At 50.4% G+C, this 20,617-nt stretch overlaps 1 protein-coding gene across 6 annotated transcripts in view; it reads left to right on the top strand.

Moving 5' to 3' along the window:
• Positions 1–14,950, top strand: part of TMEM72 (transmembrane protein 72) — a 32,399-nt gene extending 17,449 nt beyond the window's left edge. For 4 of the 6 annotated variants that reach the window (XM_029932159.1, XM_029932158.1, XM_029932160.1 and 1 more), the window contains exons 3-6: positions 4,726–4,792; positions 8,782–8,853; positions 10,450–10,589; positions 11,972–14,950. In XM_029932159.1, the coding sequence (XP_029788019.1) occupies positions 4,726–4,792; positions 8,782–8,853; positions 10,450–10,589; positions 11,972–12,450 (758 nt within the window). In that variant the 3' untranslated portion in view covers positions 12,451–14,950. Of the gene's footprint in view, positions 1–4,725; positions 4,793–6,923; positions 6,958–8,153; positions 8,191–8,781; positions 8,854–10,449; positions 10,590–11,971 lie in introns of those variants that run through there. The other 2 variants (XM_029932161.1, XM_029932162.1) reach the window with 2 other exon arrangements.
• Positions 14,951–20,617: the final 5,667 nt, after the last annotated feature.

Below are 20,617 nucleotides of genomic sequence, written 5' to 3'. Positions count from 1 at the left end.
GCTGGGATGTCCACGGAAAATTCCTCACGGAAACTTGCCTGGTGGAGAGGGCTGAGCCAGCTAGGGCTGGCTGTGCGTCTGTCTGTCTGTCTCTTTCTCTGGCATTCCCTTTACATGGCCTCCTCACACAGGGTGGCTTCAGGAGCATCAGACATCTTACACGGGGATGGCTGCCCCCAGGACAAACATTTTAAGAGGCCTGGGTGGAAGCTCTTTGTGAATTAGCAGTGTAAGTCCTTGAACTATACTTCTACTTCATTCTACTGCACAAGTGAGTCACTACTGCTAGCCCATATTCAAGGGGAGGAGGGTTAGACTCCACCTCTTGATGGGAGGTGTAACACATCCTACTGTAACAAAGAAACCCCAAGTTACATTGCTAAATTTGGGGGTATCTCTGTTACCTAACTGTGTAAAGTACCTGGGCGTCCATTCTCCTTCTCTGCCATAGAGCCCAGCAATTAGCTGATCAGGTGTCTGGGAGTGTGGGGGAACATCTTCACAGGACCATCCCTGGCTCACTTACTTTAGTCATGGCATCTGGTATGACCTTCAGAGGCCCGGGAGACCTTGAGGAGATAAGTGCTAGCTAGGGAGAAGAGTAAGTTCTTGAAGAAGCTAGGCCAGTCCCCACCCAGCCTGCGAGGATAAGGGTTTTCCCAGCACCACAAGGCACAGCTTTCTCAATGGACTTGACTCCCTTGGAGAAGCAGGAAGAAGCTTCAAAGTGCAAGAAGATTGGAGGGTGTGGGCCCAGGAAGCCACACTGTCACTGTCCCAGTGTGGAACTCATGATCTTACCTGGTCCCAGGAACTGCACAGAGAAGCCCAGAGACAAGGCCCTGCCCCTTTTCTGGACCCAGAACCACAGCCACGGCAGTTCCAGGCTCTTACTCATGCTGCTCCACGCTGCTGGCATCACCTTGCCTTCCTTCTCTGCAGGACCGTCCTTGACTCCCAGACAGAATGGAGCCACCCTCATCCTGCTCCCAGGGTGCTGTGACCTCTTCCCACCCTCCTCTGCTCTCCATTTCCTGGACCCACGACAGTCTGCCCAAGTGCCAGGGTATATTTCCTTTGCATCCCTGTGCTTTCGCCCAGGCCTGGCACAGAGGATGTGCCATAAATGCGGGTGTAGGCTGACCGCTGGGGACTTTGGACCCTGGTCTATGAAGACTGCTCTTGGGGTGCTGGGTGGAACTGCCCTGGCAAGGAGATTTGGCTGTGGCTACTTCTGACCTTCAGAAGACAACTCTGCTCAGGTTAGGGCCCCTTTCCAGAGGCCTGAAGTGAGGGGCACACGGCTATAGTCACACTCACTCAGAGCTTAGACACTAGACAGGTCATTGAGGCAGTGAGGCGGGGGTTTCCTGACTCATTCTGTGGTAGACATTATTAGCAAAATCCATTCACAGCTGGTTTTGGGGGACACAGTGGTCCACTGCCCATGACAATGAGTCTCTCATCCATGTGACACCCCCATTATGCATGAAGGCCCCCAGGAAATGTCCTCCCCACCAGCACCATTGTCACCAGAGTCCTTCCTCTGCTGGGGGTTCTTGGAGCCCCTGGGAATCAGTCCTGATTCTGGCTGCCCTGGGCAGGTGCGGCATGTCCAAAATACTCACTAGGATTCTTCCATAAATAACATGAGGGATGTTGCGTAAACTAAACAAGATGCACATAGGAGCCTACTGGAATGTGAGGCATGTGGTGGGATTGGCCTTAGATGCAGCTGGGCAGTCATGTCCAAAGAGCCTCCAAACCCCGATGCCCTCTGGTCCCACACTCTGCCTTCCACTACCCAGGACAAAACAAAAACGCAGATGAAGTGACAAGGCATGCCCTTCTCCATGCCTGGGAAGCCTCCTTGTCTGAGCCCCCCAAAAGAACCAGCCCTCTCCCCCTGGGCTCCTATGCCTACAGGCACCCTAGTATTAAACGGGGGAACAAGGTCACCTGGGCCCACCAGCAGGAGCCAAAACCAGAGGTGCTGGGAGATGGGAAGGCCAGGAATGGCTGGACCATGGCCCTGTCTCTCGGTCATCACATTGTGTCTGCTGCTTAATCTCTGCCAAATATCACCCACCTGTGGCCAGGATGCTTTCTGAAAAGCCAATCTGAACATGTTGCTCAGCCTTTCCAAAACATGCAAGGCCCTCCCCACCCATCATGTAGGGACTGATATTTAAAGATCCACCCTCTGGCCTCAGTCCACATTGGCTGCCCGTGGCCCCCTCTGTGCTAAGTAGTGACCCCAGGGGTTACACAAGGTCACACACAAAATGGGGATTCCAACCCAACTCTCTCTTTTCTCTGCTGTTCCATTGATTTGGTTTTTTAACTGCAGACCAGTGCTGCCTCTACAACATTCCTCGAATGCCCCTTTGACTGTTGACCTTTTTTTCCATCAAAAGCCATCAAAATACCTCTCCACAGGCCTAACAATTCAGGGAAAAGGGCTGAGTTTCCAAGACCCTTTCCTGCCACCTGCTGGTCACTCGCCACAAAGCTTATGAAAGTTTACAAGTGACTGAGCAACTGTGATGTGCTCGGCATCAGTGAGCTTCCTGAATCCTTATAACCATTATGTGCAAGACGGATGATGAGGAAGCTGAGGCTCCAAGGGACTGCATGACTCAGCTATTAACCGGCAGATGTGAGGAAATGACCTTGATCGTTAGGTGGGTTTTGCTTACACTCTCTGTGCCTCAGTTTCCTTTCTATAAAATGAGAGTAACAATAGTACCTTCACAGAGCACTGTTGTGATAACTTGAAAAGTTAATAAATGATAAGTGCTGAGAAAAGGACAAGATACATAGTGAAAAATAAATAGACAATGGGCATTTGCCTGCAGTACACACCACATCACACACAAAATACACACATGTGACATCACACATGCACACAGCTCATATACACATGCACATGCCATATGCATGCATGCATCACACATGCACACACAGCACACACATAGCACACACCCATCACACACATAGCACACACATATACACACACATGCACACATAATATACACACATAGCACACACCCATACACATCACACACACAGGCACACATCACACACATATCACACACACACACAATGAAAACCACCTGGAGCTAGAGACTCACGTTTGGTCTGCAGGTCCTTTACTCTCTGACATGAGTCCTTGGGAGAACTATACAAGATGGCAGCCTGAGCAGGAAGTATATGTCTCCCTGTGTCTCAGGGCTGCTGGGAGGGGCCAAGATGAGCAGACCACCGTGCATAAAGCACTAAGTGCTCTGCAGGTTATGCCGACGATCTGGATATGTGTGTGGCTGACCAGCTCCCTGGCCCCTCTCCTGGTACAAGCCAGTGAACATCCAGAACCTGGAGAGGGTACAGTGCCCTCCACAGCTCCGGGCCAAGCCCAGAGGAGCACAGGGGCCCTCCGTCACTAAGAATCCTTAGGCACCACCCTTCCCTTGCTAGATTGAAGCACTCTGTGCCCTGCTCCCCAAAGTACTTCCACGTCCAGCCTCCCATGGGGGAGGGACGGTGCTCTGCACTGCTCTTCAGTCTTCAGTAGGAGGCATTCCTCCAGTGGACAGAGGGCTCAGGACACCGGGGATGGACGTTCACAACATTTCTGCCAGGGAGGAGAGGAGTCATCAAGGGAACCAGCCTCCTGAACAGCAGAGATGAAGGGCCACCCATGGACCGTCACCAAACATGACAGCCTAGCCTTGCCATCTTTGATTTTCTGGGATGCTGACAAGGTGAAGCCACAATCGGCCAATAGCAGGGTGTGTCATCTGAGCCCAGAGAGAAATAGAGGATGCAGTGTAATCAATTAGGACCAGAAAGAATTCTGGTTAGTGGGCCATGCGGCCCTGGAGGAAGGTTTCAGGACCCCTCAGCACTGTCTGTGGAATGTTTCCATCAGCGAGCGAATGGGGTCTGAGCCACAGCTCATTGAGTGAAGCGGTGAGAGCAAGGGAATCCCCGTGAGGGGACAGCCTGGAGCCAGCAAGTCTGAAAAGGCTGGTCCAAGATGAACTTCACTCTGCACAAATGGAAGGTCAGGTGTTTGAGCACAAATACCAACTGCCAAGAAAAGGTGGGAGGAGGGATGTGGCCGATCAGCTTTCTGTGGCCGAGCAAACCCTCAGGGGCTTAACCAGCACAGGGGCCAAAGCAAGGAACCAGGACTGTGTGATATAGTCACCAAAGCAGCAGTGAAAACAAGGTCACAGAAATAGCTAGAACAGTGATCTAGGCAAGGGGACAGGGGTTGGGGAGGTTCCACCACCAAGCACGGACCTAGACACCGGCATACACGGGTATGGCCTGCAGGACAGTGAGGGCCCTTGAGGCCATGCCACCTGGAAGGCAGCCATGAGGCAGAGGGGCTGGTGGCCAGTCAATGTGAAGTGTCTCTGGAGGCACTAAGGGATGGATGGGGGCACGACCCATATGGTCAGAGGACAGGCATCTGTGCTATGGGGGCACTGCTGAGGTTCTGCCTGAAACTCCTCTGGCTTCCAGAGACCATTCCAGAAGGTTCCTTGTTCTCCTGCATTTTCCCAGCCACCAGTCCCTGTGCCATGTGGAGAAAAGCCCACCCTGGCTCCTCGTCCCCAGGGAGAAGTCTCAATCCACAGCCAAGGAACCTTCCACAGGGCTGCAGTGTGGCTGGAGCACCTAGGCCCACTCTCCCCTCTCCTCTTCCCCTCTTAGTGTTGATCGGCGTGGGCACTGAGACCTTCCTCCAGGGACGGTTCAAAAGCCTGGCTTTCTATTTGCTGTGAGTATGCGTGCACGTGCCTTCCCTGCCTACACTTTCTGCCCTGGCACACCTCGAATCTGTCTCTGCAGACTGACACTGATCAGAGCCCACCCCTTTCCCATGCTAACTCTATCATATCCCATAGGTGGTAGAAGTAGAGGGGGCTTCTAGGATATTCTCTGCTTTGGGCAGACAATCCCATAAATCAAACAATTCTCTTTCCATTCACCCACCTACACACCTCTCCTCCAATCCATTCTTCCATCCATCCATCCATCCAACAACCCATCCATCCATCCATCCAACAACCCATCCATCCATCCATCCAACAACCCATCCATCCATCCATCCATTCAGCCAGCGAGCCAGCCTGCCGCCATCTATCTTTCCAATCATTTCTTTATTCAGCAAACACTAACTGAGCTCTTGTTTTAGAGAGAGAGGAATCAGCTCAAGAGACTATATATTTGAGCCCTTCTACATGGCATGCATAAAAAAAAAGTTTTATATACATTATGTTCTTTAACTCTGACAGCACCATAGAAGGGCACACTGTCTTAGTTTTTCAGGTTAGAAAGTTCAGAGGGAGTAAGCAGCTCAGGTCACATCATCCGACTGCATCATATCATCTGCAATGGGGCGCAGACTCAGGCCTGGGTCCCTTTAGCTCCTCAGAATCCTTCCCTAGTCAGCTGCCTCCGTGAATGCCTCCTGGCGGGAAGGAGATCACTGTGCAGTGGTGACCCAGAGAGGGATGAAAGCCTTGGGTCCCTGCCAGCTGTAACCAACCAGCTTCCCAGCAGCCCCATCCTGAGGGACACAGGAGCCTGTGCTTCCTGGCCATGGTTGGCCAGCGAGGTGGCCAGGCCGCCTCCTCCGCTCCTCCCTCTCCTCACCATCTGCATCCACCCTCATCACTGCCCAGGGCAGCTCTTCAATTTGCTAGATGGGTCACACCCACCATCTCCCAACCAGCTTCCACCCTTCCAGCCCACATCCACACCACCACAAAATTAGCCACCTATAAACACAGGGCTCTTCCAGAACCTTCAGCACCTGCCAGGGTCTCCCAACCACCCTCCTCTGCCATTTCCTGGCTTCCATTTTATTTCTTGTCACTCAGCTTACACCCCAAGAGCTTCTGATTCTTTCTCAAACTCACCTCTAAGCTTGTTCACCACAGTGAGCACCCAGGGTGCCTTCCCACCCACCTTGATATTCCCAAAGCCTGACATTCCTTCCTGGCATTCTGCCCTGGGAAGCCTGCCCCAAGTCTGGAGCCCCCTGCTGCTTGAAAGTGACTTCTCCTCTCTCTGAACGCCCTTCATGTCTTACTGAGCCTGTCCCCACCGCTGTGCACTGCCCAGGGCTGTCTCCTGAATCCAGCAGCAGGCCCGGCCTTCCCCTCTCTGCACGGTTGCCTCCCTCACCCACACCATCACTTCAAGTAAGAGGCAGGGTTATCATCCTGCTGTAACAGGTCAGGTCCATAGCCAGTTAATGCAAACTGCTTTCTGCTTCTTGACTGCTCTGTCCCTTTTCAGAGAAGATGCTATGCCCATCTGGTCTCCCTGTGGCCAGTCCTCGAAGACATTATTCCAGCCTCAGGTCCCCCGCCCCTCACTGTGAACTGGCTACACCGTGCCCTGCTCTACACCCCACTGGACGAGCAGCCACTGCCTTCCTGAGCTCACAGCCACCCATCCCTCAAGGCCATCTAAATGTCCGCCTCCCTCTACTTTCTCCCTCTGCCGTCCTCCCTTGCACACAGGCAGGCTCCCTTGCAGATCTCAGACTCCTGCCTCTGTGTTCCCTCAGGACTGTCACTCCCTCCCCTGTGTCCCTGGGACCCAGTAGGGGCAGAAGCCCCCAGCACCCTCCAGGAGGGACTGAGCTGCTGTTGGCTTTTTCTTGTTCTCTCCTTCTCTCTACACCTGCTTCCTCTCCCATCTTCCTCCTTCCTGTGAGGCCCCTCACGGCCTCCCTCACACTCACCCACATACAGCAGCCACTCCACTGGCTGAGGGTCTGCGCGGCTGGTGTGGCGCCCTGGGCAGAGGCCTTGGTTTGTAGGATGTTGCTACCACAGCAGAGCTCTCGCCTTGGTTCACTGCCTCACTGGAGTAAGGAGACTCCCCTGGCCTCAAGAGGCACAGCCTCTGTAGCACCAGACAGGACAACTGGTGAGTCACTTTATTGCCCAAGCCTCAGTTTCTTCTTTGCCCCCATCCCAGGATATAGAAAAAGGCAATGATGCTTGTTTTACAAAGCACATGCCTCGGTGTGCTTGTTAGGAATGCAGGCTCTGGAGTCTGAGTGCAGGGTTCAAATCTTGTCCCTCTAACTATCTGCTGTGTGACCACAGCAAGGATCTTGACCCCTCTGTGCCTCGAGGCCCTTAGCTGTATGCTGAGGGTAATTACAGTGCTTCAACAATAATATTGTTACAAAAGCTAAATGCATTGATATTTTACAGCCCTTAGAACATAGCTGGCACTTAGTGATCATTATCTAAATGTTAGTTATTCAATTTAAAAGCTAAGGAGTAAGAGTCAGGAAGATACTGGGAGACATAGAGAGAGTAGGAGATAATAGGGATTAATTACTAAATTAATTTCTCTCTCATGGAGAGAGGAAGCAAACATTTATACAATGGGCGCAATAGCCCACGTTTGAAGGGCTTTAAAAACATCAGTTCATTCAGTTGTTATAACAGTGTTATTTATTGAAGCAGTGTAATTACCCTCAGTTCACAGATGAGGATCCTAATGTGCGGAAAGGACAAACCCCTTGCCTAGAGGCATACAGCTGATCAGTAGCAGGGGCAATGCCCAGGACCCTGAGGATACTGCCCCCGCCAACCACTTTGCCCTGCAAGGCAGTATCTCCTCTCATCCTTTCAGTCCAGTGATGTCCATGGAGCACTTAGCAGTAAGCTTTCCCCAGAGTGGGCCTGGGCTGCATGGAAGAATTAGATAGGAAAATGCCAAAGAGAACTCCCAGACTGGTAGATCAGGCACACAGTAAAACAGGGAGAAGCAAGAGGTCACCAAACAAACATAAAGAGGCAAGGTGAGGCGGTGGGGTGTGGGGAGGTGTCCTTCCATGAGGGATCAGCCTATGCAAAGGCCCGGTGGCACCTAGTAGATTCCTGTGTAGTCGGAGGACTATGGAAGTTCATGTAAGACTTTAAAGGCATGCTAGGAAATTTCGATGGTAGAGGTCAGTAGGACCCTCCAAAAAAACATGTAAGTTTCATTCCCAAAGATTCTAATATATAAAGCCTGAGGCTGACCCAGGAATCTATAATTTTACATATTCCCCAGAAGATTCTGAGTGCGAGGCCCCTGGACCACACTTGGAGCACGAAGAACTTTTGAATCATTCTGGATTGAGAGGAATACCATCACTTTCAGGTGTCAGAAGGAGCCCTCGGGACAGCCCAGTAGTGACAGAGTGGAGGAGCAGGAGGGGGGAGGGGAAGCAGGGAGTCAGGGAGGCGGAAAAGGGGAGACAAGTGCAGAAGTCAGGGGGGTAGTGCCCAAACTCAGGTCAGACCAGTGAGGTCAGAGAGAACGGGAGTGACCCCTGTAAGGAATACAACCAGCCCCTCCTGGAGACCGACTGGACAGTGAGAAAACAGGAAGAAGGGAAGGAGTCTGGAGCAGATCCAGCCTTAATGTCTCTGCAAGCAAGCAGTGTATGTCATCCTAGTGACCGTAGGTAGAATGACACACCTGCCAGTGTCCACACAGGGGCCTGCGTCAAGGCGGCCTCCCCTGCTGGCCCGTCCTCCCTCACCCATCTCTGGGCCCTGGCCCCCACCCCTCCACTGAGGCCCAGCTCCTGGCAGATGTTGGCTGGGTGGCAGCATTAGATCGGGAGACCCCTGGTCAGTCTGTTGGCTGTGCGTGGCCAGGAGCCCAGATGCCGTGAGCAAACAGGATATGGGAGACCCAAGGGCACATCAAACAACACCAGACTTCCCTTACCTGTCTCCTTCACAGGTTTATAGGTGCTGTCATCTCCGTGTGTGAAGGCTCCTACTTTGTGGCTCAGATGCTGACCCTCTGCTTCCAGTAAGTAGCCTCCCGAGCAGCCCCTCCACCACCTCCCAGCCCCAGGCTCCCCTGGTCCCCCCACCTGTGAGGCCACAGTCCCGGGGATGTCCTGCTTCTGAAGCTGCTGTGGATGGCTTCCCTCCCCACAGTGCGGCCAGCCCTGCCTAGACATGACATCAGGCCCGCAGGACTCAATGGTCTCCTTTTCCCTGCTCCTGATCAGGGAAGTAGAGTGAAGCATTCACTGAGGGTCTGTTCCCACCCAGAATCCCCTGCAGAGTCTTCCCTCACCTCCAAGAACAGACTATACTGCACCTGCCATCCAAGGCATCCACAGAAGGGTGAGGACCCTGGGGAAGGCCAGATGAGTTTGGAGTAAGCAGAGCTAGATTTGAGAGCTGGCTGTTATTTCTGCTGGGACCCAGGGACGGGTCAGAGGCTGCAAGGATCTCGGGAAGCCACATGGCCACAGAACCCATACCTGCTGTCCAGCCGTGCTCAGTTGGTAGAACCTGTCATCGGCATGGCCAAGGGCTGTCCCTGGACCGCAGCTCTCAAAACCCAAACGGTTGGGTCTCTAGGTAGTCAGGGAAAGAGCCAGGCCTCAAGTCCAGCCGTCCCAGTACCTTGCAAAGCTATCAGCTGCTACCCAAGGTCACCAGCCCTGAGACAACAGGCTTCCTTTATTCTGATGAATGTTAGTGCCAAGAGATCTTTGCAACTTATCTGGGACAAAGTGTGGGTAGGGGAGAGGAGAACCCTGAATCTGAAGGGGCATTTCACCCTGCTCTAGACAGCTTCCTCTCTAAGCCAGGGTTTGGTCACAAAAGAACGTCCACCAGAAGGCACCAATGAGCCATGGCCGTAGCGTTTGGCAGATCGCTGTGCTCTGGACCAGCATATAATCTTCCAGCCCTGGCCACTGCCCCAAAATTTGCCTGGATAGAATTCAGTTGTGCAGAGCCCTGCTCCAGACCAATTCAGAAGATGAAGGAGATAGACCTAAAGGCAAGCCCTTTCCTCCTTTGAGACCTGGAAGCAACACCTCTGAGGAAAACTGCTCAGCATCAGGCCTCTGGCAGGCCCATGTGTGGTCCTTGTGTGCCAGTTTCAAAAGAAGCTCCTCCAGGCTGATGCCATCTTATGCCTAGGCGACACTCCATGAGCAAGATATAACTGATTCCAGCCTGTTCACGAAGGAGGCCAGGCAGCTTGTGCAGTGCAGAGTCAACACAACTGTCCCAGCAGGCTGCCTCCCCTACTGTGTGCCTTTTCCACTCCACTACATGGGGACCTCCCAGTGGGCCCCTGGATCTCTTACTCTCCTTCCCACTGTCTTGGCTGAGTCCTGATATCATTTGGCTCCTTACCCCCTTGATAGAAAGGCAGGGCCTTTCAGAAAAATTGTGGACCCTCTGGAGGAACTCAGGCAAGACCCCTAACTGTGGAACCCATGGTGAGGACACCAGCCCCTGAGGAGTGTTCGCCAGAGGCCACTAAAGAGAACATGGGAAGAGAAGGACCCAACCCCAGCCTCCAATAGCCTCACGTGTTGCTGGGGGCTTTGCTGGGTTGTTTCTTGTCCCCTACTAATCCTGGACTCCCTCCCCCCAGGTGCCGGCCAGATTCCCTGGCCTATAGAGCAAGGGAGAAAGCCCGCTGGTTGGGCTGCTTCCAGAAGTTCCTGGCATACATGCTGCTGTCTGTGGCCTGCTTTCTCCACCCTGTCCTGGTCTGGCACGTGACCATCCCAGGTAGGACCTCCAGGAGTCAGTGGAGATGGGCAGCCCCCACACAGGTGGGCTCGGAGCAGGAAGGGCTGAATCCCCTTCTCACAGGCCTCACTGACACTGGCTCCCGGGGCCCCCACTGGCCCCATTGACTTCTCTGGCCTAGATTATGGGGATGAGGAAGTGTCAGACCTCCTTCATGCTGTCAAGTGGCAGGAATGTCCCTTCATGTAGGTATCCCAAGGCTGCACTCACAGAGACTTCTCCTCCAATGCCTATGTGTGATCTGAGCCTTCCAAGGGTGTGAGAGGGTCACTTCTGTGTACAAACCCAGCCCAGTCTCCCCAGCACCTACCCACTCAGGTGCAAACTCCTCAGGCTGGTTTGGAAGGCATGCCATGATGAGACCTGTGGCAGACCCTCAGAGCCTCATCATCTCCCCCTCCAACCTCACAGACCCTGCTTCTGTGATCAGAAACCAGGACTCAGTGCTCCCTCTCCTGGGATTTGTCCATGACCTCTTCTTCTAGTACCCTTCTCTTCCTTCCTCCCTAGCTGTGAAACTATGCCCCTCCTCATGACCCACCTAAAATGCCAGGAAGCCAACCACCCAGGGAAACAAAGTTGAAAGGCAGAGTCTCCTCTTCCTTCCTGTGGTTTCTTTTAATGTACCTGTCATAGCATCTCAAGGCCACTCTGCACAGCCCTCAGTGGACTCCAGAGAAGGATTCAGCATTGCCGAGGCCAGAGCGAGCCACAGTCTCTGGCTCCTTGGAGAACGAGAGACACCAGGAGGCTTCCTCTGGCCAGGGCGGGTCTCCTGGCCAGAGGAGCCATTTCAGCCTGAGACAGAGGGACCACTGGCCTGGAGCCTGGGGGTGGGGGAAACTAAGAGGGGGACCCATGCTAGGCCAGCCCCACCCAGTAGGATTTGCTCTTTCCTCTGTGTTTACTGAGGAAGCTGAGGAAGGAGCATCTCCCCACTTTTGCGAATGGAAAGAAGCCCCAGTTGGCAGCTGGAGCCCAGCATTCAAAACAGAGTGCAGACCTATTGCAGGTCCAGCTCGACATGCTGTCCTAACAGGGAGGCCAAGCATGGATGAGAGGCCAGGCGGGCTGCACCAGGGTCGACTGTCAGTAGGCAGGGGGCCTCAGGCAAAAGGACCCCCTGGCTAACTATGAGGGTGAGGACCCCAGCATAGCAGTGGCCCTGCCAATGCCCCTCAGCCAGGCATCAGGCCTGCCCCCTGAATCTAAAGTGGGTGCATGAGAACAAGTCAGATATCCAGGCTGGAGCACAGAGGGCCTGAGTGTGCCACCATGGCCCTTTGGAACAGTGGGCTTGGATGGCCTCTGGCTCTCCCCCAGCACACATCCCACATGCTGACCTCCCACATTCCTTCCAGGCTCCATGCTCATCATCACTGGCCTGGCCTACTTCCTGCTGAGCAAGCGGAAGAAGAGCAAAGCCAAGCCCGAGGCGCCCGCTCCCCCGGAGCAGTACACGGACCCCTCGGGCAGTGCTGTGAGCACCACCGGCTCTGGGGACACAGAGCAAACCTACACCTTCCACGGGGCCTTCAAGGAGGGGACCGGCTCCCTCTTCATCCACATGAAGAGCATCCTGAAGGGGACGAAGAAGCCCAGTGCCCTTCAGTGCCCAGAAACCCTGACAGAGCTGACCCTAGAGACAACGGACTCCCTAGCCAAGAAGAAGCAGGTGCACTTTGAAGACAGTACGGTCAGAATCATCCCGTCTCTCACTGAAGACCTGGATGACGGGGACAGCGAGCCAGAGGAGACCACCTCTGACACCACTCCCATCATCCCTCCCCCGCAGGCCCCTGTCTTCCTGTCCTCTCTCACAGACGCCAACCTGTTCTGAGCTGTTGACTCCAGCCTAGGGGACACCCAGCAAGGGGTCTGCGTAGATTGATGGCCCTGCCTGGTGTTTCCTGACATCTGAGGGCCCCACCCTGGGGAGCTTGGGGTCTTCACAGGTTAGTGCTGCAAGGGGTGACCAGACATCCCCCTAGGAGCTGGGCTTCTGGGACCATGCCACCTGGCATGGCAGACCCTGGAGATGCCTTGGGCAAGGCATAAATGAAGCTCGTGCAGTTTCAAGCCAATAGAAGCTCCTCCTTCCTGGACAGGGGGTGCCAGGAAAATCCCTGCGCTTTCCCCAAAAGAGACCATCAGTCCCACTTTACATGAGGCTGCTTCAGCCCCCAAAGCCAATGAGCTTCTCTTACTCCTGACATGGGGCCCAGCAGTCAACAAGGCCTCACTGTCCCTCTCCTCTCGGATGCAGCAATCCAGCTCTGAAGGCCCAAGGATGCGTGAGCTACTTTGTGAGCATCACAAAGGAAGGTGTTGAAGGTAGCCATAGACCCCAACCCCCAGAGGAGATGGCTCAGGATATGCTGGAAAGACAAAGCTGCAGCCCGGCCCAGCCGGGTGGGGGCAGCCTGAGCAGTGGGCCGCAGTCTCTGCATGCTCTGGGGCTGGCCCTGCGGCAGAGTTACAGAGCCACCCAGGGAAACAATGCCACACTGTGCTCCCTTCAGGGAAAACCAGGGCGGATGAGTCAGGCTCATTCCAGAGGCATCATGGAGGACTCCCTGCCTCCCCACCACATGAACTTGCCCGAGATTCCAAGTAGATGATGTAAACTAAAATGTCCTGAAAGCCGATGACACTTTAGCAGTGGAGACAGCAGCACAGGACACAGTACCTACAGAACGCAGGGACCACAGAGGTGGTGCCCCAGAGACACAGCACAGAGAGGTGCGTGTTGGCAGAATATGCATTTGTTTAAAATGTAAGGGAGGGAACCAGAGGGAAAGGGGGGTGGTAGGAGGAAAGGGGGCGAGCAGGCTAGCTCTCTTCCACTGCGCTGTGGAAGTGACAGTTAACCTAGAATGAACGAAGAAATTTGAATCAGATAGTCCTTACAAGATTTTCAAAATGGTATTTGTTTCTAAAAAGTGTCCTCTGGTCCACGGGATTGTTGCAAGGAACAGCAGACACATTACTCCTGGTAGGCAAGCTCAATTAATGGGCAAGTTGAAAAAAAAAAGTTACATTGTTGGCCACTGCAACCTTTCCAGCACATGCTCTAGGTTCTGGATAAGAAACATGTGTTCCTTCCTGACCGCTCTTCACTCTTCGACATCCTCTAGTAGTTACACTGCAAACGTGTGGGAATACAGCCAGGCAGATGATTGGTTTGGTGCCCAAATCCCACAGGTGGCCCAAATGAGGAGCCCTCTTCCTGTATGAACCCAGTTGTCCTGTAAAACCAAGTGAGAAAAAACAAAGAAATAGATTCCCATGAACCCTCAATGCTGGAGGGAGCAGAGCTACTTAGCTGGAAGGAAGAGCGTCAGGATCCCAGGGTCCACGGGGGAGAGTGAAGAACACAACGTGGGTATTGGTAGACAGAGATGGCACCCAGTTCCTACTGGGCCAGGTGTCCCGGGCAGGCCCCTCGTACACAGAAGGAGCCCACGTGGAGAGGGGGCAGGGGTCCTGCATCCGTCACACGCGGAGGGGGAACATGATGGGCACAGACACCCTCACAGCACAGGCATGGCGGGCTTCTGGAAAACTCAAAACTCTGCTCTGTTCTCAGAACCCAAGCCAGTAGAGTGGAATGGATGCCCAGGTCACAAGAAGCAAACCCCGAAGTGAGATATCAGAACTGTCAGACTTTATTTAATAAACACTTCTGTAAACCCAAGGGCAAGAGCATTGCTTGGCATGGGCCCTAGAGAAAGCTGCACATTGGGGTTTCCAGGTGACACGGTGTGCGTACCATCCTGTGACATCTGGGCTTCCTGGTACCCACCATCAGTTAAGGGAGAGGCTGCAAGGCTATGCAGCATTAGAGACGCGGACAGCTACGATCTCACCTAGCTCGGCGAAGTAAGGCTCTCAAACACTCTCACCGCTGTCCCAGACAACAGCAAAGCTGGGATGAGATCATGAAGTAGGCTGGAGCCCTCACCTCTGTCAGCAGACCAGAGAAAGTGGCACCTCCCAAGAAGCAGATGAATACCACGTGTCACCATCTGACTCTCAGCCTGAGACTCTCCAACCACATTCTCATCCATGGCTATCCCCTGTGAAGATGATACAATGACCCTTATCCCTGAAGAGAAACAAAGACCAGAGGGGCTGACCCTACCGTGTCCTATTCCCTTTCTCAGCAGAAAGTGAAGCAGGTATTTCATAGATGTGGAGCAGAGCAGCTGGAAGTAGCCACAGCGTTGATCTGGGATCACTGGCTCTGCCGCTAACATGCTGATCACCTTGGCCAGCCTTCCTCACCTCTCTGGTCTTAAGTCCTCCTAGTACATGAGAATAAAAGCTTTCTCTCAGGATTGGTGCAATGACTCAATTGAGAAAGATGGGGAGAGTGCTGTTCAGATCACACATCACCCATGTCGGTGTGAGTGCACGTCCCCATCATCATGGGGACCTCACATTGTGGGTGAGTGTGCTTCTAGGAAGCCCCAAAGTAAGGAAGCACTGAGGAAATGCCATCAACATATGTCTCCGCAGCAAGGCCACTCCAGAACCCAGTGCTTGAGCCTCAGAAGGGTGTAGCTACCACCCTCTAGCTTCAACAGAGAGCCGCAGTAGGCCCTCAGTCATGAGGAGCCTTGCCCTGGGGACCGTTCAGTACGTCCTCTCTGTCTCCCATCAGCGCTAAGGGAAGTTTTTCTTTTTTTGTTTTTTTTCTTTTTTTAGTTTTTAAGATATATTTATCGAGATATAATTCACATACCATAAGATTCACCAATTTAAAGTGCACAATTAAATGGTTTTTAGTATATTCAAAATCAGATTCATCACAATCCCAGTTCCCAACATTTTCATCATCCCCTACAAAGAACCTGGTACCCATTAGCAGTTACCACCCCGCCCCCACCCAAACCAACCACTAATCTACTTTCTGTCTTTATAGATACTCCCATTCTAATCATTTCATATAAATGAAATCATATAGTATGTGGCCTTTCTACTTGCTTTGTTCACTTAACATGATGTTTTCAGCGTTCATCCATGTTGTAACATGTATCCTCATGTGACTCGTTTTCGTGGTTGACTAGGATTCCGTTATATGGATATGTCACATTGTGTTTATCTGTTCATCTGTTGAGGACATTTGGGTTGTTTACACTTTGTGCCTATCATGAACAATGCTGCTATGAACATTCAAATGCAAGTTTTGGAGCAGATATATATTTTCATTTCTCTCAGATGTACGCCCAGAGGTAGAATTCCTGGGTCAAATAGTAACTCAACGTTTAACTTCTTGTGAAACTGCCAAACTGCTTTCCAAAGGTGCTACACCACTTTACATCGCCACCACATTTGAGGGCTCTGATTTCTCCACATCCTCACCAACATTTGTTATTGCCTGTCTTTTTCATTATAATCACCCATTCATTATGGTTTTGATATGCATTTCCCTAATAACTCATGGTATTTAGCATCTTTTCATGTAATAATTGACCACTTACGTAACTTCTTTGAGAAATGTCTATTCAAATGCTTTGCCTTTTTTAAATTGAGTTATCTTGTAATTTTGAGTTGTAAACGTTTCTTATATATCCCAGATACTTGACCCTTATCAGATATATGATTTGCAAATATTTTCTCCCATTCGGTGAGTTGCCTTTTCACTTTCTCAGTAGTGTCCTTTGAAGCACTGGTGAAGTCTAGTTTCCCTATTTCTTTTCTTTTGTTGCTTATTCCTTTGTGGTCAAATCTAAGAGGCCATTGCCTAACCAAAGGGCATGAAGATTTATTCCTACATTTTCTTCTAAGAGTTTTATAGTTTTGGTTCTTAAATTTAGAAATATCAGTTTGGTGTAATTTTGAGCATGTTGTAAGGTGGAGTCCAAGTTAATTCTTTTCCTTGTAGATTTCCAGTTGTCCCAGCACCGTTTGCCAAACTAAATTCTCACGGCACCTTTGTTGAAAATTTATCGACCATAAGTTTCTGCACTTGCCACTTCATGCCATTGATCTGTGTATCTGCCCTTGCGATAGGACCACAGTTATGACCACTGTAACTTTGTAGTAAGTATGTTTTGAAACTAGGAAGTATTAGCCCCCAACTTTGTTCTTTATTAAGATAGTTGGTGATTCAAAGTCCCTTATAGTTCTATATGAATTTTAGGATCCACTTGTCAACTTTTGCAAAAATAAAAGAAAAGCCAGCTGGGATTTTGATAGGGATTTCATGGACTCTGTGGACCAATTTTGAGAGCGTTTCTATCTTCACAATTTTGTCTTTCCACCCAAGAATACATGGTGCCCTTCCATTTATGTAGATCATCTTTGTTTTCTTTCAATGTTACCTGCAAGTTTTGCCTCTCTTTGTTAAAATTATTCCTAAATATTGTATTCTTTTTTCATGCTTTTGTAAATGGACTGGTTTTCCTTTTTTCCCAGATTTATTGAGGTACAGTTGACAAAATTATATGTATTTAAGTGTACAAAGTGATGGTTTAATATACACATACATTGTAAAATGACTTCCACAGTCAACTAATACATCTATCATCTTTTTAGGAATGTGTCCATTTCACCTAAGTTATCTAATTTGTTGGCATAATATTGTTCATAATATTACATTATAGTCCCTTTCATTTCTGTAATTTGGTCATTCTAGCTATAGGATTGTCAATTTTGTTGATCATTTCAAGAAAACCAGCTTTTGGTGTCACTGATTTTTCATCATGGTTTTTATATTCTCTATTTCATGTATTTCTGCTCTAATTTTTCACTTTCTTTCCTTATGCTTACTTTGCATTTAGTTGGCTCTTCTGGTTTCTTGAGGTAGAAGTTAGGTTGTGGATAGGAGATATTTTTTATTTTCCAATATATACATTCACAGCTACACATCTCTCTCTGGGTGCTACTCTAGCTGCATCCTATATGATTTAATATGTGGATTTTTTTTGTTTTTATTCATCTGAAAGTATTTTCTAGTTTCCTTTGACTTCTTCTTTGGCTTCCTGGCCACTTAACAATATGTTATTTAAGTTACACATGTTCTAATTCAACCCCACCATGTTTGGAAAACACTCTTGGCATGATTTCAATTTTTTTTAATGTTTTCCTTTGAACATATTTATAATAGCTGCCTTGAACTCTTTGTCACCAAGTCCTACTTCTGGACCCTCTCAGACACTGAGTCTATTGCTTGTGTATCACACCTTCTTTCATTGTATATCTCAAAGATTTTGTTCACAACTGGGCATTATCAATAATAATATGATGATTACCCTGGATACTGGTTCTTCCCTCCCTGTCATCGTTTGTCTACTGATTTGGCTGGACTAATTCTGTGAAGCCGATCAGTTTCCCCCATTCAGCTTCTTATGTCCTGGTCAGATGTTTTTCCTTGTGTTTAATCTTTTAGCCTGTTTCCCTAGAAGCCTCCCCTGGGTGAGTGTAAGCCATTTATCAGTCAAGAGTTATGATTAGGCGCCTTTGACCAGTTAGATACTTACCCTTCACCAGCATGTGTGTGTGTGTGTGTGCACGCGCATATGTGGATGTGTGGGTGAGTGGGTGTGACTTGGAGACTTGTATCACAGTTCTAGAAATTTACATTTTGTCCCACATTTAGCCAGGGACTAGTAGCTTGGATGTTTCCTCCCTTATCACTTCTGAGAGTTTGGACACGCAAAGCTGTGTGCCAGGCTGTGTGCCCAGTAGGCATATGGGTGACTTTGTTTTGGAGCTTGGCTTTCTAGGAGTTGCCCCTAGCCTGGTATTTGGCTGGAAAGTGTGCTTAAGCCTCTTGAGCCAGTGAGGCACCGACTATTTGTTGATGGATCTGTGTGTGAACTGGGGAATAATTTCAAATCTACCTTACCTCCTGCTGATGGCGCCTGAGTAGACACAGCCTAATACATGCACACAGCCTTTCTGACCCCCAGAAGTGACTGAGATCCCAGGACGGCTCTTCTTGCCTGTCTCTTCACCCAATTCTCTCGTAAACCCCTAGCTGTTTCTCTCTTTTGCTTGCTGCTACTGACGTCATAGAGTTATGAGCATCCTTTTAATTGCACTTTATCAAGATCTCCATTGTTTTCAATAACCCCCACCCCCACCATGCATGGAATTCTCCACATTCTGTTCTAAATAAAATCAGCCCCTTGGGCAGAGTGTGAGCTTTGCACTCGCACTGTCTGCCTTCTCCCCATCTAGATCATCTGTAGGCCTGTGCAGGAGCCAGAGATGGGGACAGATAGATATCTGCTTCCACACCATGACACCCCTGTTTTACAAGGAGGTACTGAGATGGAGATGCCCCCCGGTGTTCTCAGCTTGCCTGTCCCAGTGTGGAGCCTCCATCCTGGGAGTGAGTGGGGTGTAGAGTGCAGGCTGCTGATCCTTGGCTCACTGCACCTGGAGCAGAGCGTTTCCTGCAGGGGTGACTTCGGTCATCTTGTCTGGGCCTCTTCAGAATAGAACTTCTGCCGCACAGAATTATGAGGATGAGAAATACCAGCATCTTGCACCTCTACGGGCAAAACTGTAACCTAGACTAGGATCTGGAGGGAGAGGGAGGCCCTGTGTTATTGGCCACACCTGCCCAGAGTGGAGGGCCAGCCCAGAGTTTCCATGAGATGGAGCAGAGAGGGGATGGAACAGAGAAGGAACCATGGTCATGGTTCCGATGCCGTGGACCCTCCCACTTCTCACCAAGATTTAGTATATTTTCTTAAATGAATATTTCACCATTTGCTGTATGCCTTTAAGCCAATTTCCAGAGATTTTAAATAATTAATATTTATAATTTTCTCCAGTTAAATAGCTGTTTTGTTGGAGAGAGGTCCCTTGAGCTCCTGAAACTGCCAGTCCAGAAGTCTATCTCTTAATATTTTTTTGCCATGGCCTTGAAGAAATTGAATGCATTGATGAAAACATTGAGCATCAAGTGCACAGGACCTAAGCTTGAGCCCTAGATCTGCTTTTCACCAGCTATATGGCCAGATTTCATAAAACCCCCTTTGAGCCTCTACTTTCCCACCTATAAAGAGGGAATAATAATAGTAGCTACTTCCAAGAATTGACTGGTAGTTGGCAAGGATTCAATAAACCTCAGCCCCATGGTCCCTGTCGAATAGTCCTTTCTTATGAGCTGCTCTGGTATCCTCTGCTACCTCTGTGGGGAGGCCAACCCCACCTCAGCCTTTTGTTATTGTTTGCTTATTTTTAAGAGAGAAACAGACAGAGTATTAGCAAGCAAGGGGCAGAGAGAGGAGACACAGAATCCAAAGCAGGCTCCAGACTCTGAGCTGTCAGCACGGAGTCCAATGCAGGGTTTGAACCCACAAACCACAAGATCATGACCTGAGCCAAAGTGGCATGCTTTTACTGACTGAGCCACCCAGGAGCCCCTGTTTTTTCCCCACCTACTCCTTTCAGTTCAGTCTGGAGCCATCCCTTGCCAGTGACACGTTTATCCTAGGAACCAACTTGAGCCTCTTTTCCTTGGATTCTACAAGTCCCACTCTTAACTAATCTCTCAGAGGAAACATACTTGTTAGTAAGTCCAAATGGGAAAGCTCCTTGCCCCGTCCCCTGCCTGCACAAACTTTCAATCCTTCTCTGTACACTGCTCAGTCCTCCAGCCTGCAGCTTCCCCCTCGAAGCTCTGGGTTCAGCTAGAGTCTAGACAGCTGCTGGCCTGCTGGTGGAGAGTCAGCTGTTTAACTACCTGGAGAGGCAAGGAAGTGTAAGGCTCTTGGAAGACACAGAGGGACTGTCGCCATTGGCTGCTCCCATGGGATCTGCCTGTCTGGTTATCTTATCATTGTTCCAAGAAGAAGGAAGAACTGATAAGTCAAGACCTTTGCACAGAAGAGAAGGGGGATTTAAAGAAGCCAAGTTTCATTTAAGGGAAACATTATACTTCCGGTTTCACATTATAACAAAGGTGAAAACACCATAAAAAGAAGCTTCAGGAGACCAAGAGTATGCTCCCATAGGGCTCTGCTGAGCTTTGGGACCTGAGGGAA

This window comes from Suricata suricatta, chromosome 2 (assembly GCF_006229205.1).
Source record: "Suricata suricatta isolate VVHF042 chromosome 2, meerkat_22Aug2017_6uvM2_HiC, whole genome shotgun sequence".
NCBI classification, from domain to species: domain Eukaryota; kingdom Metazoa; phylum Chordata; class Mammalia; order Carnivora; family Herpestidae; genus Suricata; species Suricata suricatta.
Note: the sequence above shows the minus strand (reverse complement) of the source record. Positions and strands in the feature narration are given on the sequence as shown.